Source organism: Equus przewalskii, chromosome 10 (assembly GCF_037783145.1).
Source record: "Equus przewalskii isolate Varuska chromosome 10, EquPr2, whole genome shotgun sequence".
Lineage (NCBI taxonomy): Eukaryota > Metazoa > Chordata > Mammalia > Perissodactyla > Equidae > Equus > Equus przewalskii.
In genome coordinates this window covers 20,992,746-21,008,027 of record NC_091840.1, presented here as the reverse complement: position 1 = coordinate 21,008,027, position 15,282 = coordinate 20,992,746, and the positions used below count along the sequence as shown (strand labels likewise).

General features: G+C 48.6%; 2 protein-coding genes across 8 annotated transcripts; one reads left to right on the top strand and one right to left on the bottom strand.

Annotated features, from left to right (window-relative positions):
• Positions 1-76: 76 nt before the first annotated feature.
• On the bottom strand, positions 77-9,377 carry NT5C3B (5'-nucleotidase, cytosolic IIIB). 4 transcript variants are annotated; one of them, XM_070561967.1, is made up of 9 exons: positions 8,635-9,377; positions 8,333-8,431; positions 7,682-7,751; positions 7,549-7,595; positions 4,859-4,944; positions 3,901-3,990; positions 2,570-2,732; positions 1,503-1,703; positions 77-581 (listed from the first exon to the last, which is right to left on the bottom strand). In XM_070561967.1, exons 1-9 carry the CDS (start codon positions 8,644-8,646, stop codon positions 447-449), a joined length of 903 nt encoding a protein of 300 aa, XP_070418068.1. In that variant the 5' UTR covers positions 8,647-9,377; the 3' UTR covers positions 77-446. The 4 variants fall into 4 exon arrangements, with proteins under 4 accessions (XP_070418068.1, XP_070418070.1, XP_070418069.1 ...); XM_070561969.1 differs by having other exon boundaries at positions 7,549-7,614; positions 8,635-9,371; XM_070561968.1 differs by lacking the exon at positions 8,333-8,431 and having other exon boundaries at positions 8,432-8,684.
• Positions 9,378-9,388: 11 nt separating this feature from the next.
• On the top strand, positions 9,389-15,130 carry KLHL10 (kelch like family member 10). Of its 4 annotated transcripts, none has more exons than XM_008519233.2 (5): positions 9,389-9,762; positions 12,228-12,717; positions 13,426-14,043; positions 14,355-14,504; positions 14,716-15,130. In XM_008519233.2, the coding sequence occupies exons 1-5, from the start codon at positions 9,569-9,571 to the stop codon at positions 15,088-15,090; spliced, it is 1,827 nt and encodes a 608-aa protein (XP_008517455.1). In that variant the 5' UTR covers positions 9,389-9,568; the 3' UTR covers positions 15,091-15,130. The 4 variants fall into 4 exon arrangements, with proteins under 4 accessions (XP_008517455.1, XP_008517456.1, XP_070418063.1 ...); XM_008519234.2 differs by having other exon boundaries at positions 9,403-9,762; positions 12,228-12,648; XM_070561962.1 differs by having other exon boundaries at positions 9,424-10,242.
• Positions 15,131-15,282: the final 152 nt, after the last annotated feature.

Genomic DNA, 15,282 nt, shown 5'->3' with positions numbered 1-15,282 from the left:
GGAGCCCTAGTGGCTTCTTGGAGGTTCCTGCGCCTTCGGGGCCGAGGGGTGCAGACTCCGGGAGCAGATCCGAAGAGCTGTTTGTTCCTTCTTTATTGTGATCTGTTTTGCACATTAGATCGGTTTGAAGGACAGCTTCCCATGTTTAAAAATTTTGCAAAAAGAATCCTGGACCAAATGACCCCTTGAGTGCCAACACCCTGCAGGTCCACAGTTCAGCTGGAACGGCTCTGGCTGCCCTCCCCCCAGGCAGGGCTGCCCTCGAGCCTTGGAGGACACCAACGGAAGGTGCTGGGGAAAGGAGGAGGGAGGGCGAGGGCCCAGCAGCTCGGGCGCCCTGGACTTTCCTCTGCACACACAGAGAAGAGCGGTGCTCCCAGCAGAGCGGCCCCTGCGAGGCCCCCTCCTCGTCAGGGCCTGCAGGGCCCAGCCCCGCCCCCGTGCGCTCAGGAGCCCTGCATCTCCATCCAGTCCCTCTGGTGCAGGATGTGCTGCAGCAGACCGTTGACCACGTCCAGCGTCTCATCCTTCTCCAGCACGATGTCATAGGAGTCCATGTAGCGCTCCCGCCGCTCCTCCACCTGCCCGGAGGGAGGGGAGGCTGAGGGTCCCCCCAAGTCCCCAGCCCCCTGCCTCACCCACTGCCTCTGACTCTCTAGAACCCGGGGCTGTGGGATGAGGACATTCAAGCTGCAACTCGCCAGGAGTTGTTCAAGGTTCCCAGGACCTGCCCTTTGGAGACATGGATGGCAATGGGCACGGGCTGCCATAATTAACCCCTGGGTCAATGTCAAAAGGACAGTAAGAAAGATTAAATTTTAAAAACCAGATGCTACCTCTAATCTATCTGGATTGAATCTTCACAAGGCCCAAGCATCCTGTGGGACTTCAGCACCTGCTGACTGAGGATGTGGACTGGTGGCCTTCTAGCTTGATATCATACTGTGCCCCTTTACGACCACACTGCTTTCGCCCCTGGTCTGTTCTTGTATTTCTCTTCTCTAAATTATAAGCCCACACCCAGAATGCTGACACCTCCCATCTCAATCACGCCTTACAGGTATGATTTAGGATTTAGGATTTTGTCAGCCTCACCAATTCCTAAACTATGTCACCTTGGGCAAGTTACCTAACCAGCCCGACTCAGTTTCCTCAAGTGTAAATGGTGTAATGGTTACTCCTCAGAAGGCTGGTGTGAGGATTATATGGGTTAATGTGCCTGGCATGTGGTGGATACTCATTAAGCGTAGGCTCCAATTAAGTGCCTGGTGTTACCCCGTCTCTGAACTCCAGTGTCATGCCGTGTGGTGAGCACGCAGCCATAGTTACTGGTCTTGTTTTCCTATGAGAATATGGAATATTCTCCTGGAGAATATGGCTTGTGTCTTACTTCGGTACCTCTACTTAACACAGTGTCTAGCACATGGAAGGTGTTTGATAAGCATTTGTTAACAGGAATTGAGGGAGAAGCAAGCCACGAAGAGCCCTGGTCACCTACCTACCTTGTCATTTAGGAAGCCAATCTTGAGAATGTTCTCCACCCCAGGAACCCCATCGGCCATAGTGAGGTCTCCCATGGAGTCTCCCAGCAGGAGGATGTTGGTTTTGCCCTGAAGCTGCTGGAAGTAACCGGAGTTCTCGCACACGGAGCTGTTCTTGTTGTATGTGTGTATGAGCTGGCCCTTGAACCCCTGGAGGAAGCCCTGAATCATCAGGAGACAGACAGATGCGTTACGGGGACACTTCTAAGGCCAGTTTTCCATTGTCTCCGTCACAGAGGAAAGGGAGTCCTGAAAGCCATAGATAATGCCAAAACTTCACTGTTTTCTCAACTAAAGGTTGGCAAGCTCAGGCCCATGGGCCAGAGTTGGCCACTTTCTGTAAATTAAGGTCTACTGGAACCCAGCCAGGCCCATTTGTTGATGTCTTGTCTGTGGCTGCTCTTTCGTGTGGCAGAGTGAGGAGTGGTGACAGAGATCATATAGCCCACAAAGCTCAAGACATTGATTACCTGGCCTCTTACAAAAAGTCTGCAACCTCTGGTCTAAACGAACAGGGACCATCCAATATGCTGATGCCCTGCTCTGGTGGAAGCATGAGGCCCGTGGTACAAGCACCGTTCAGGCTACATGTGTCTTAAGCCTCAGCTGTGGGCCGCGTCCTGACCACAGGTCAAAGGGATGACAATTCCGGCCATTGGTTTTAAGGGCAAGAAGAGAGAACATGGTGAGTTGGAGCAGCCCAACTCTGGCTCTAGAAAAACAAGTCAAAGTCTAAGCTCTTGAGTACCCGGGGTGGCACATGACCCATGACAGAGACGTGGGGCCTGGCTGACCCCTGAACTAGGGTCCCCCACAGCGAAGCCGACTATCGGCCAAACACCAAAGAGTAGGTCCTTCAAAAATAACTGTCCTTAGCTGGCATAAAGAAATAAGTAAATGCCCGAGGGCAAAGAAGCGAGCATGTCCCCACCTCCCTCCCCGGGTTAGGGCTAATGTTTCGGGTGACGTGTCCTGGCTGGCAGTCCCCACGCCTCTTCTATTCCCAGCCCAAATGAGATCTGGCTTACATCTTCATCAAAATCCATGTAGTTGGACACAATATGGATGTTAGGGTGGAACACTTTCATCTGTTGGATAATTTCCTCCAGGATGTCACCAATGCCCGCGGAAAAGATGAAAAGGGGGACGTTGTTCTGGTAGAGGGTGTTGAAGAACGTCTTGTACCCCTCCCTGAAAAGAGAGGAAGAGGCTCTGAAATGGCACGGCCTCTGCTACAGTTCTTCATAGTCTACTGGGGTTATATATTATTAAATTTTCTTTTTTTTTTTTTTAATTTTTATTTTTTCCTTTTTCTCCCCAAAGCCCCCCGGTACATAGTTGTGTATTCTTCGTTGTGGGTTCTTCTAGTTGTGGCATGTGGGACACTGCCTCAGCGTGGTCTGATGAGCAGTGCCATGTCCGCGCCCAGGATTCGAACTAACGAAACACTGGGCTGCCTGCAGCGGAGCGCGCGAACTTAACCACTTGGCCACGGGGCCAGCCCCTAAATTTTCTTTTTTAAAAATATTTTAAATTGATGTATAAAATGCATACAGTAAATGGTTAAAGTGCACTTATCTTACGCGTTCGGCTCATATTTACATATACATACACCCCTGCCATTACTAACCAGATCAAGGTTCCCGCATGTCACCCCGTCAATGCCATCCCTCATTTCCACTTCACACCACCATTGGTTAGCTTTGCCTTTCCTTGAACTTCATATAAACGGACTCATTTTTGTTGTTGTTGTTTCTGGATTATTTAGCTCTAGCAAAACACAACCAGGCAGCTGTCCTGGGGCAGCTTCACTGAGGAACACCCCAACCCCGCTCCGGCATTCACTGGGTCTGCACACGTCTCTACTCTCTTGGCTTTTCACGAGCTAGCCTTTCTCCCCAGTTAGGACACATAATCCTTGCGGGCAGGCACCCACGTCAACCCCTTCCTCTATGTGTCCGCATCCCTTCTCCAGGAAAGAACACTCCAGCAGGGAGAGCTGTACGGTGAAGGCTGCCGATGATCAAGGGTCCCAGGCCAGCTGATACCCACGTCTGGATAAAGAACACCAGTTACCATGGGGCCGCACAAGTCTTTTTACCACTGGGAAAAATGATCTGGACGCTGTCTGTTCTAGGAGACAAAGTCCTGGTCACGTGCACACTACGTCCACTACCAGCAGACTGCCTTAGCTGTATCGAGAGAGGAGAGCAAGACTTTCCACGTCAGCTGCTCGCGGTGCTAAGCCTCTTCTGACTCTCCCAGCAACTAACTCCTTTCCACTCGTTCCCAGCCTCTTTTTTGCGAGCAAACTAGTTCCAAACAGTCTGGCAGAAACGTTTCCGAGCAGAAAGCTTACCTCAGCATCGCGTTGGACTCCCTGACCACCTGCGCTATCTGAGACTTCCGAATCTTCTGCTGACACAGGAGGTTGTGCGCCTTGGTCCACCTGGAAACAGACACCCCACAAAACCCTCAATTCAAATCGCTAAGTGAGTGCAGCACCCTGTCCCTTTGCAGGGCCATGTCCCCTCTGGAGGGATGACAACGGAGGGCTCATCCTTTTCCACAGAGCCATCTCCTGAAGGAGCTCCTTGAAAGGAGAAGGGTGAGAAAGCTACACAACAGGGAGACGAGTTGGGCACGAGGAGTGCTGACGTCAGGGCTCTTCAGGGGCCGGCTCCATGGCCGAGTGGTTAAGTTCATGCGCTCCGCAGCGGCGGCCCAGGGTTCAGATCCTGGGCGCAGACATGGCACCGCTCGTCAGGCCACGTTGAGGCGGCGTCCCACAACCCACAACTAGAAGGACGTGCAACTGAGATATATACAACTGTGTGCAGGGCGGGTTTGGGGAGATAAAGCAGAAAAAAAAAATTGGCAACAGTTGTTAGCCCAGGTGCCAAAAAAAAAAAGGAAGATTGGCAACAGTTGTTAGCCCAGGTGCTAATCTTTAAACAAAAAAGAAAAAAAAAAAGGCTCTTCTGAATCCCTTCCCCCCGACCCGACTCTCGGGAGGACTGGGGCTCTGTCCAGTGACACTGGCTTCTGTAGGAGGGTTATCTCCCCAAAGCGCTATTCCCCCAAACCCAGGGGCTTCTCACTCGTTCCAAGGGTTCTTGGTGGGCACCTGCTCTGGCAGTAGCTATCAGTAGCCCCGGTGTGTCTGGACAATGGTTCTAAAAGCCGGGCCTGTGGCGTTCAGGTACACATCCAGTAAGGTAAGGGGGCTTGTCATCTCGTTAAGCTCAGGAAACAGACACCCCTCCCAGACCAATCCATCCTGAGGGCAGGAGCCTGTCACTGCCACCACCACTTACCATTCCACCATATGAGGCAACTTCTCTTTGATGGTCCGGTGTGGGTCAATCTCAATCGGGTAATAGTGGTGAAGGAGCATTTTGAGCTGGGACACCCAAATGAAGAGAAAAGCTGTTAGTCCACATGAGGTTTTCCCCAGCAAAGTCCTACAATTTAGGGGGAGAAGAAAATCACCCCGAAGACGCAACCTTGCGTGAGGAAGTGTGGGATCCGCAGAGCTGGTCACCCCTTGCACTCACCCTGAGAGAGCGAGCTCTGAGCATCAGGCACATAAAGAGCTTTTGCTATCACATAACCGGGTCACTAGGATTTTGTTGTTGTTGTTGCTGTTAATTAGCTCAGTCATCAGGCTTTAACCAGTAAGAACTGATTTAATGCCGTGTTCCCCAAAATGTGGTACACCTTCTCCGGCGGCAGGCAAGATAACTCTGAGGGTCACATGGATAAACACTTTTCGTTTTAGTAGTTTTAGATTCAGCTTGACCATTAGAAATGTACATTAGAAGAAGAAAACTAGCACATCAAACTCGTGCTTTCACAAAGCTTTGTTTCTTTTCTAAGTTAATGGCATTTAGATTTTTAAAAGCAGGTCAATTTAAAGAAAATACTTAGTAAAAGTCATACACAGATATGGCAAAAAAAAAAAATCATGAAAGTGGAACTAGCAGACTGTAGTCTGGGACACAGCACGTCAGTGGACCACTCCCTCCCACGGCCAGCATCAGGTGAACCACCTCCCGAGCATCTCTATGAGCTCCTTGCACCAAGGTTTCCTTCCACATGCCAGGACCCTTGACCCTTTTGGGAGGCTGTGTTAGGGATCGTGTCACACAGGGTCAGTCAGTAACAGTGCCCAATAAAAATGGGAATTGACCTGGTAAAGAATCCTAATTTTAATATATGCACGGTCTTGGATATTATGAGATCAATGGAGTCCCTGACCATCGGTCCAAAGGAGGGTTAAATGCAAAGATCACACACGAATAAAGGCAGAAAGTGCCAGAAACGTATTAAGATTCTCAATGTGGGTGTTTTTTTGAGTGTGGTAAATTTTTCTAAAAGTATAGTAGAACTCGACAGAAAAGTATTATTTATTTATTTATTTATTTATTTATTTTGGTGAGGAAGATTGTCTCTGAGCTAACATCTGTGGCCATCTTTCTCTATTTTGTATGTGGGATGCCACCACAGCATGGCTTGACAAATGGTGTGTAGGTCTGCGCCCGAGATCTGATCTCATGAACCCACGGCCACTGAAGTGGAGTGTGCAAACTTAACCGCTAAGCCACTGGGTGGCCCCAGAAGAATATAATTTTTAAAAAAGAAAAAAAAGATTTTGAGCCAGCCCTGATAGCCTAATGGTTAAAGTTTGGTGCTCTCACTGCTTCAGCAGCCAGAGTTCCTTTCCTGATCGTGGAACCACACCACCCGTCTGTCAGTTGCCACGTTGTGGCGGCAGCTCACATAGAAGAACTAGAAGGACTTACAACTAGGATTTACAACCATGCGTGGGGCTTTGAGGAGAAAAAAAAAGAGAAAGACTGGCAACAGATGTTAGCTCAGGGCAAATCTTTCCCTGCAAAAAAAAAAAAAAAAGAAAAGAAAAAAGATTGTATACATAAAATTGCTTTATTTATTTTTTGAGGAGCCCATCAACAGCAAGAATCTTAGTTTTCTCTAGCTTTTTTACACCAGAGAGGGCATCGAAAGCTACTGTCTGATTTGTGGATGCAACTTTCTGGAGGCTGATAAGATCAGGGACGTGAGGAACCACAAAAAGTGACTTGCCAAAGGCAATCAGTGGAGCCAGAACCTACCTTAAGCGAAAAGTGTCATCTCCAGAGAGAGAGGTTTTAGAAATATAAGCGCTACCCAGAATTCACCACCCAGCTCAGTAATGAGTAAGCCTGACAGAGTGTTAGAAGAGCTGACCAATATGACAGACCAACGACACCTAGGACGCAATTCAGTGAATTTCCTAACGAAGTGGAACTAAATGATGTAGTTATTCAGCAGAGAGAGCTCAGCAACCTGCAGAGAAACGCACGATGAGCACGGCTCTGCTCTGGCAAAGAGGCACTGACGGGAAGAACATGGAGCCAAGGAAAACGGACTCCAAGGCTACAGGGTTCCCTTTACAATATTTGCATGCATCTTACAGAAATGGGAGTCATCACACCTTGACGTTAATTCAGAATTTTTTCTTGATACCTGTAGCCTTGCCAAGGAAACGGTATTATCAAGGAAAGGGCATAAGGTAGTGGAAAGAGTTTAGGACAGAATCAGATTTATGGGAAAGCCAAGCTCTGTGCTTTGCCGTGTGACGTTGGGTAAGCTGCTCAACCTCTCCAAGCCTCTGTTTTCTCATCTGTTAAATGGAGACAATAATGGTTCTGTCCGTCTCTCGGAGTTGCGGGAGGGTTAAACAACAAACACGAAGTCTCCTGTTAACTCTATAGCTAGTAGTAAACATAACTCCCATATTCCGACCATCAATCATCTTAAGTCTGGGCCAATAAGGGAAAGCTGCCTCAGTCCATTACGACTAGGTCCATCTGAGCACAACAACAACAGATTTTTAAAAAATTAATCTTCTCAGGTCTCTATCCCGGAATCTTCGGTCCTAACTGAGAAGCATTTGAAGCAGTATGTGAGAGCCGTTCCTGAGCAAGGCAGGGGAGCAACTCACCTCTTTCCGGCACTCCTCGCTGATGATCTTGCTGTCATCCAGAATATCTGCAAAAACATAAGACTCCTTTTACTTGCCCATTAGAAGCCTTCATCTTGTGGAGCCCAACAAAGCAAGCTAGTCTGTTACTCACTGTGAGAAGAAGGGCATCGCTTTCCATTGTATGCGAACCTGCTCAAGGTCATGTCAAAATCAGAAATGACCTAAAATGCAAGAGAGAGATGACGCCTAGACAGGCTCCTTCCTGCCCGGGTGGGGGGGGGTGGGGGGTGACTGGAAGTCAAAACAGGTCAGAGAGGGAAGGAAGAACCAATCCCAGCTAGTACACGTTTAACCGGACGCCCAGCCTCTTCGGGGTGGCGGTGGGGGCTGAACAATCAGGACCCCCTTGACTCTTTCAACTGCACTCATCTCAGTGCCCTGGGTCCTTCCTAAGTGCTTCCACCTTTATGGCCCATCTCCACACCTGCACCTTCTTGGGGAGCGCGCTGACCGCGGCTGGTGTGGAGAAGAAGCCCCGGGGCCTGGTGTGGGGTGCCCTCTAACTAAAGGAAGCAGCATGACAGTATTGAGAATTTGAAATCCAGGTTTTCAGGCAGGTGGGCTCTTCCCCAAGGCAAAACCGGCGAACCAACCCGCATGCCCTCAGGCCGCTGGCCATTTCTAGAGGCTGGGGGCTTGTAGGTGTCCGCAGCAACGCGGGAAGGCTCCATGGGCAGACACCTCCCCAGGCCCCCCCAGAAACGCCCCCCGCCCCAGCCGGCGGCCTCACCAGGGTCAGTACCTGTAAGCGGTCTCCCCCGCCCCTGCGGAGGGCGCCCACGATCTCCTGCACCCGCCCGGGCTGCCGCATCAGGACCGTGGCCTTCATCAGGATGCTCACCTGTCCCGAGACCCGAGAGAACCGATGACCACGGCACCCCGTTGCGCCCAAGGGAGCCCGGGCTCGCTCGGAGCCCTGTGAAGCCGGGCCGGGGGCACCTACTTGCTGGGGTGGAGCGGCGGGGCCGAGGCAACCCGCTGCGCGCCCCAGAGCGTCCCGGGGGTCGGGTCCCGCCCCACGCCGGACGCTTCCTCCCGCCTCACCTCCTCCGCCATGGCGCTCGCCACCGGGTTGGCGGCGCGGGGACAACGACCGCCCCGCGGCCGCACTGCGCAGGCGCCGCCTCCGCCGGGTCCCCCGCCAGCCCGGCGATGCCGGGAAGATGCAGGCGCCGCCTTCAAGGGCTGCGGGGTCCGCTAGGAGACCCTGGTTCAGGGCTCCGTGTTGAGGAGGGTGAGGGTCCCAAGGAGTTGGGGTTACTGGATGCCACTCTTTCTAGAGCAAAAACCTTGGCAAGAGTGGTCACTTCCAGACTTAACAGTTTGCACGACAAAATAGCGAACGGATGGGAGGGGGTGTGAAAGAGCCATAAAGTGAGTTCTGATAACATCCTGAAGGTGCTTCCTTAACTGCACCCACTCCTCATCCCAGAAGAAAATGAGTGGCTAACTCTCAGTCCCGCGGGCAGGAAGGCCCTGGACAGCAGGGCCGGAATCAAATCTAATGAGCTTTCCTCTTGCCTTCTGCCTCCTCTGACTTGCTTTCCCTGAACTCAGTGTCTGGGGGCCAAGTGTGGAGAAGAAGACAGATGAATGCTGCAGAGATACGGAACTGGGCGACTGAAGTGGCCAACAGGAATCTGAGTTCATAAGAACTGACATGTGGTGTTGGTGGTCACAGTCCTGTTCCAGGTTCAAGGACACAGAAGGCGGTGTGGCGTGGTCTTCAGCCTGAGTGGTGTGGTGGGGGAGGGGAGAAGGAAGGAGGACAGGGACAGGAGAGAGTTCCAGAACCTGAGAACACAATCCCGAGAGTGATCTCACTGCGGGCCCAGGATTCTGGAACTTGGGCTGCCTGATGGGCCCTATATGAAAGATGTAGTAGGGAAAAGGAGCGACAGCTGGCTAAAGGGGCCCCCCCACAACCCTCCCCCATCACCCTAGGAGAGCAGCCTCTCTCCGCTGGTCCCAGGGTGCCATGGAGATGGAGAGCGCAGCGGCCTCCACACGTTTCCACCAGCCTCACATGGAGAGGAAGATGAGTGCAATGACCTGTGAGATCTTCAACGAGCTTAGGCTAGAGGGCAAGCTCTGCGACGTGGTCATCAAGGTCAATGGCTTTGAATTCAATGCCCACAAGAACATCCTCTGTAGCTGCAGTTCCTACTTTAGGTATAACAGGGTTGCTGAACTAAGCCAAAGGGGGAATTTGGCTCATTTTGAGATGTTTTGGTTCATTTCATCTTTCCCACCCCACCATCTTAAGTTTAGGGACACTGTCAAAGCTCTGGCTCCTGTCGCTTGGCTCCTTTGTCTTCTGAAGAGGCCGAGCTAGGGCCAGAGCCTCTTCTTTCTAGTTTTCAACCAACTGTTGGTGGGCCTGCTGCTTTTTTTCTTTGATTCTCACCCAAACCAACCTTTGGGAAGGTTGGACACCCGTACTGGATTTCCTACTTAAACCTAGATGACAGTGCCACTTCAGCCACCTCTTATGTCCCTATCCCGGTAGAGACTACAGGCATACCTCGTTTTGTTGCGCTTCGCAAATAGTGAGATTTTTACAAGACCCTCCACCAGCAAAAAAGATTACAACCCGCTGAAGGCTCAGATGACGGTTAGCAATTTTTAACAATAAAGCATTTTTAAATTAAGGTATGTACATTGTTTTTTTAGAGATAATGCTATTGCACACTTAACGGACTACAGTATGGTGTAAACATAACTTTTATATGCATTGGGAAACCAAAAATTTGTGTCTCACTTTATTGCAATATTTGCTTTATTGTGGTGGTCTGGAACCGAACCCACTATATCTCCGAGGTATGCCTGCATCTCAAACGGGGTGATAAATTAACAAGGACTGAGGGGATGCGAAGGGGGATGAGGAGAAAGAACCAAGAAAATATTTATCAGATGAAAAAGGGAGTTTGGGCCAAAACCATTGTAACCCAGGAAGTGGAAGAGGGATTTTTGTTCATGAGCTGAAAATGTTTGAATGATCCGTTCCAGTGAAGATATGATGAACGCATCCCACCTGTGGCTAAAAATTCTCATTCATCTAGACCTATAGCAGAGTCTACAAAAAGACCAGACAGTGACTATTTTAAGCTTTGCAGGCCATACTGTGTCTGCTGCCACTCCTCCACTCTGCCTCTGTAGTGGGAAAGCAGCTGTAGACGAGGCTGAAGGGCTTGTCTGCGTTCCTATACATTTATTCATGGACACTGAAATGCGAATTTATTATAACTACCAGGTGTAACAAAATCTTTTGATTTTTCCACCATTAAAAAATGTAAAAATGTTCTTAGTTCATGGGCAGTACAAAAACAAGAGACAGGCCAAATCTGGCCCAGAGGCTGTCTGTGCAAATCTCTGCTCCAGGGAAGAATTTGATCTCTAAGCCTATATTCCCTTAAACTTCCTAGAAAAAGGAAGCAAAATATATTAGGGTAGGGACTTCCGTCTTGTTCAATATCTAGAAAAGTACTTAGCTACATAAGGGCAGCCCAATAAATAGCTGTGGAATTGTAGTCACTCATTCTTTCAAAGATTATTTATTGAGTGCCTCTTCTGTGATAGGCACTATCCTGGGTACTGGAAATAAAACAATGAATAAAGAGATAAAAATTCCTGTTCTCATGAAGCTTACCTTCTAGTAGGAGGAGTAGGCATTAAGTAAATAAAATACATATCATAAGTGCTAGGGGAAAAAAGAAGATAGAGAACACTGGGTGGCAATTTTAAATAGGATTATCACTTTGCTGACAAAGTGACATTTGAGCAAAGACGTCAAGGGAATGAGGGAGTGAGAAATATGGAAGTATGGGGGAGCCTTCCAGGCAGAGAGGGAACAGCAAGTTCAAAGGACCAAAGATGGAAGCACCTCTGGTGTAGTCAAGGAAGAAAGCCTGGAGGGGCTGGAATGGAATGAGAGGGAAGGGGGAAGACGGGAGGAAGTATGGTCAGAGGGGTATTACTGGTCCAGATTTCAGAGGACTTTTGTAGCCCCTGGTAAGGACTCTGTATTTTACTGTAAGAAGGGAAGTCAGTGGAGGGTTTTGAGCGACAGATGAATACAAACTCATAAGGTGGCTGCGATAAGACTATAAACTCTGGAGGTGTCAAGGGCAGAAGCAGGAAGATCAGTTAGGAAGTTACTCCCAATAATCTGGGCAAGACATGGTTGTGGCTTGGACCAAGGAGATAGCAAGAAAAGAGGTGAGAAGTGATCCGATTCTGGATAGGTGTTGACTGAATAATACTTATTTAAAAAGTGTACTGCTCAAGTTTAATTTCCTTAAGCAAGGTAGAATTTGGTGGGCAATGTGTTGGGACAGAAGAGACCTGGGTCTTACTCCCAGCTCTCGATCTCGATCCCTCCATCCACAAAATGGGAAAAGGACCTAGTTATCCTGAGGATGATGAGAGTGACCGAAGTCAAGGTTCTTGGAAAGATTCTCTTGCTCAGTGTATAAAGTACAGTCTGCCCTCCCCCTCCCCACGCCAGTTTATTTCCAACATACTCGTTGTGCACTCCTTGGAAAATGTCCAAACTCTGCTCAAGAAGAGGTGGGGAAGAACAGGGGAAACTGGAGAGAAATGTTGCAGTGGCTGCTAGTTTCTTTCTTTTTTTCCAGAGCTTTGTTTACAAGTGGCTGGAACAACACTGAAAAGAAGGTATACAACATTCCTGGAATTTCCCCCGACATGATGAAGCTCATTATTGAATACGCGTACACCCGGACCGTCCCTATCACCCCGGACAATGTGGAGAAGCTGCTGGCTGCTGCAGACCAGTTTAACATCATGGGTATTGTCAGGGGGTGCTGTGAGTTCCTCAAGTCGGAGCTGTGTTTGGATAATTGTATCGGCATCTGCAAGTTCACAGACTACTACTACTGCCCCGAGCTGAGGCAGAAGGCCTACATGTTCATATTGCACAACTTCGAGGAGATGGTGAAAGTCTCAGCAGAGTTTTTAGAGCTCTCAGTCACTGAACTTAAGGATATCATTGAGAAAGATGAGCTCAACGTCAAACAAGAAGATGCTGTATTTGAGGCAATTTTAAAATGGATCTCTCATGACCCCCAAAATAGGAAGCAGCATATTTCAGTTTTGCTTCCCAAGGTCAAGTTTAGTTGTTTTTTGTGGGATGCTTAATCGCTCACTTTTGATTCATTTATCCCAGAGGGATTGTCCTAAGAGCCATATTCAGATGTCTGAGAGTCCAGGGCTGTATTTACACATACTTACACAGAAGGCATCTGCTACTATTCTCTGGAACTTTGCAGTTTTCTTTGCCCTTGCATTGCTAGTTCCTTCTACCCCAGTGACAGCCTTTGACCAAAATTCTCCCTAGTAGTGGGAGGAAAGGGCAAGGTCTTCAAAAAAATTCTAAAGGTCTTTCTTTCCTATTTTCCATTTTGTGAGTCTCCCTAAACCCAAGATAGAAGTTGGACTAGAAACAAAACCACGAGTATTGCACTTGATTGTAGCCATTTGGTGCCAATTCATGTTATTTTACATAGAGAGATACAGATACTCAATTACTGAACAATTACCACAGCTCCTTCTGGTCTAATAGTACATCCAATGGCCAAGGGATGGGCTAGCTCTGTGACCACTCGAGGTACCTTCAATCTAGCTCATTCTCAGCCTCCAAATGTATACCACCTCCAAAAAACAAATATTTAAACTGTGAGTTTTAAATTTCAAAAACAAAACAAAATATAACCCTACTACAATTCAAAGGCAGACTATAAAACAGGCGGTTTGGGATATGGGTTTTCCAGGCGCCCTCAACTTCATCTGAATGACTCTGTATTTCCTTTTTAGGTTCGCCTGGCCCTAATGCATGCTGAGTACTTCATGAACAATGTTAAGATGAATGACTATGTCAAAGACAGCGAGGAATGCAAGCCAGTCATCATTAATGCCCTAAAGGCCATGTATGACCTAAACATGAATGGACCCTCTAATTCTGACTTCACCAACCCACTCACCAGGCCCCGCCTGCCCTATGCCATCCTATTTGCAATTGGTGGCTGGAGTGGTGGGAGCCCCACCAATGCCATTGAGGCATATGATGCTCGGGCAGACAGATGGGTGAATGTCACTTGTGAGGAAGAGAGTCCCCGTGCCTACCACGGGGCAGCCTATTTGAAAGGCTACGTTTATATCATTGGGGGGTTCGATAGCGTAGACTATTTCAATAGTGTTAAGCGTTTTGACCCAGTCAAGAAAACTTGGCACCAGGTGGCCCCGATGCACTCCAGACGTTGCTATGTCAGTGTGACAGTCCTCAGCAATTTTATTTATGCCATGGGAGGATTTGATGGCTACGTGCGTCTCAACACTGCTGAACGTTACGAGCCAGAGACCAATCAGTGGACACTCATTGCCCCCATGCACGAACAGAGGAGTGATGCCAGTGCCACTACACTCTATGGAAAGGTAAGAACGGGGCGGTGGGGGCAGTGGAAGCAAATATGCCCAGAAATAATGCTCTTCTTCGTTTTCTGGGGTGGATGGAAAACAGAAGTGGCAGTACTCACTGTGCAGTACTAACGCCTTCCTGAAAAGACTAAACGGCCCTTTGTAACTGTCTTTTCTTATTTTACTTAGTAAAAAGCAACGTGGAACAAAGAAACTCAGATTGTACAGGCTGGCATCAGAAGTGTCCCCCCACCGCTATATACATACCCTTTCTTTCTACTCCACAGAGGTAACAATTTTAACAATCTTGGAACTCTCTTTACACACAGGTCTACATATGTGGTGGGTTTAACGGAAACGAATGCCTGTTCACAGCAGAAGTGTACAACACTGAGAGCAATCAGTGGACAGTCATAGCACCCATGAGGAGCAGGAGGAGTGGAATAGGCGTAATTGCTTACGGAGAACACGTATATGCAGTGAGTTTATCTTGTACCACCACAAAAACCATACCCTTAGATTTTCAGCAGCAAATGGGTTTACACTACCATTGGGAAGCAGTTCAAACTTTTTTCCCCATAGAAGATAGTGGAAAAGGGATGTATGAAATCACTGGTCCCCTCGAAGAGGGCCTCCTGGTGCACAGAAGCAATGGCTAACAGCCAACCGTGTTTCCTTTGCCGTCTGCAGGTAGGCGGCTTTGATGGAGCCAATCGCCTTAGGAGCGCAGAAGCCTACAGCCCAGTGGCTAATACCTGGCGCACGATCCCCACTATGTTTAATCCTCGTAGCAATTTTGGCATCGAGGTGGTAGATGACCTCTTGTTTGTGGTGGGTGGCTTTAATGGCTTTACCACCACCTTTAATGTTGAGTGCTATGACGAAAAGACCGACGAGTGGTACGATGCTCACGACATGAGTATATACCGCAGTGCTCTGAGCTGCTGCGTGGTACCAGGGCTGGCCAATGTTGGGGAATATGCAGCTAGACGGGACAACTTCACAGGATTAGCACTGCGAGATGAAGTCAAGTACTCTGCTTCAACAAGCACCCTACCTGTATGAGCCTCTTCATTTAGCTAATAAAAAGTCTAAGCAATAAGAATTAATTCTTTTTTAAAATAAATGCAGTGTTTAAACCTGTAAGAGTACTGGAAAATGTTCAACTTAAGGGAGCCAAGGATTGGATGAATGAGGGAGTAAAAAGGAAGAAGGCAATTATATCTGACAGTGCAAATAAAAAGGAAAAATCACACA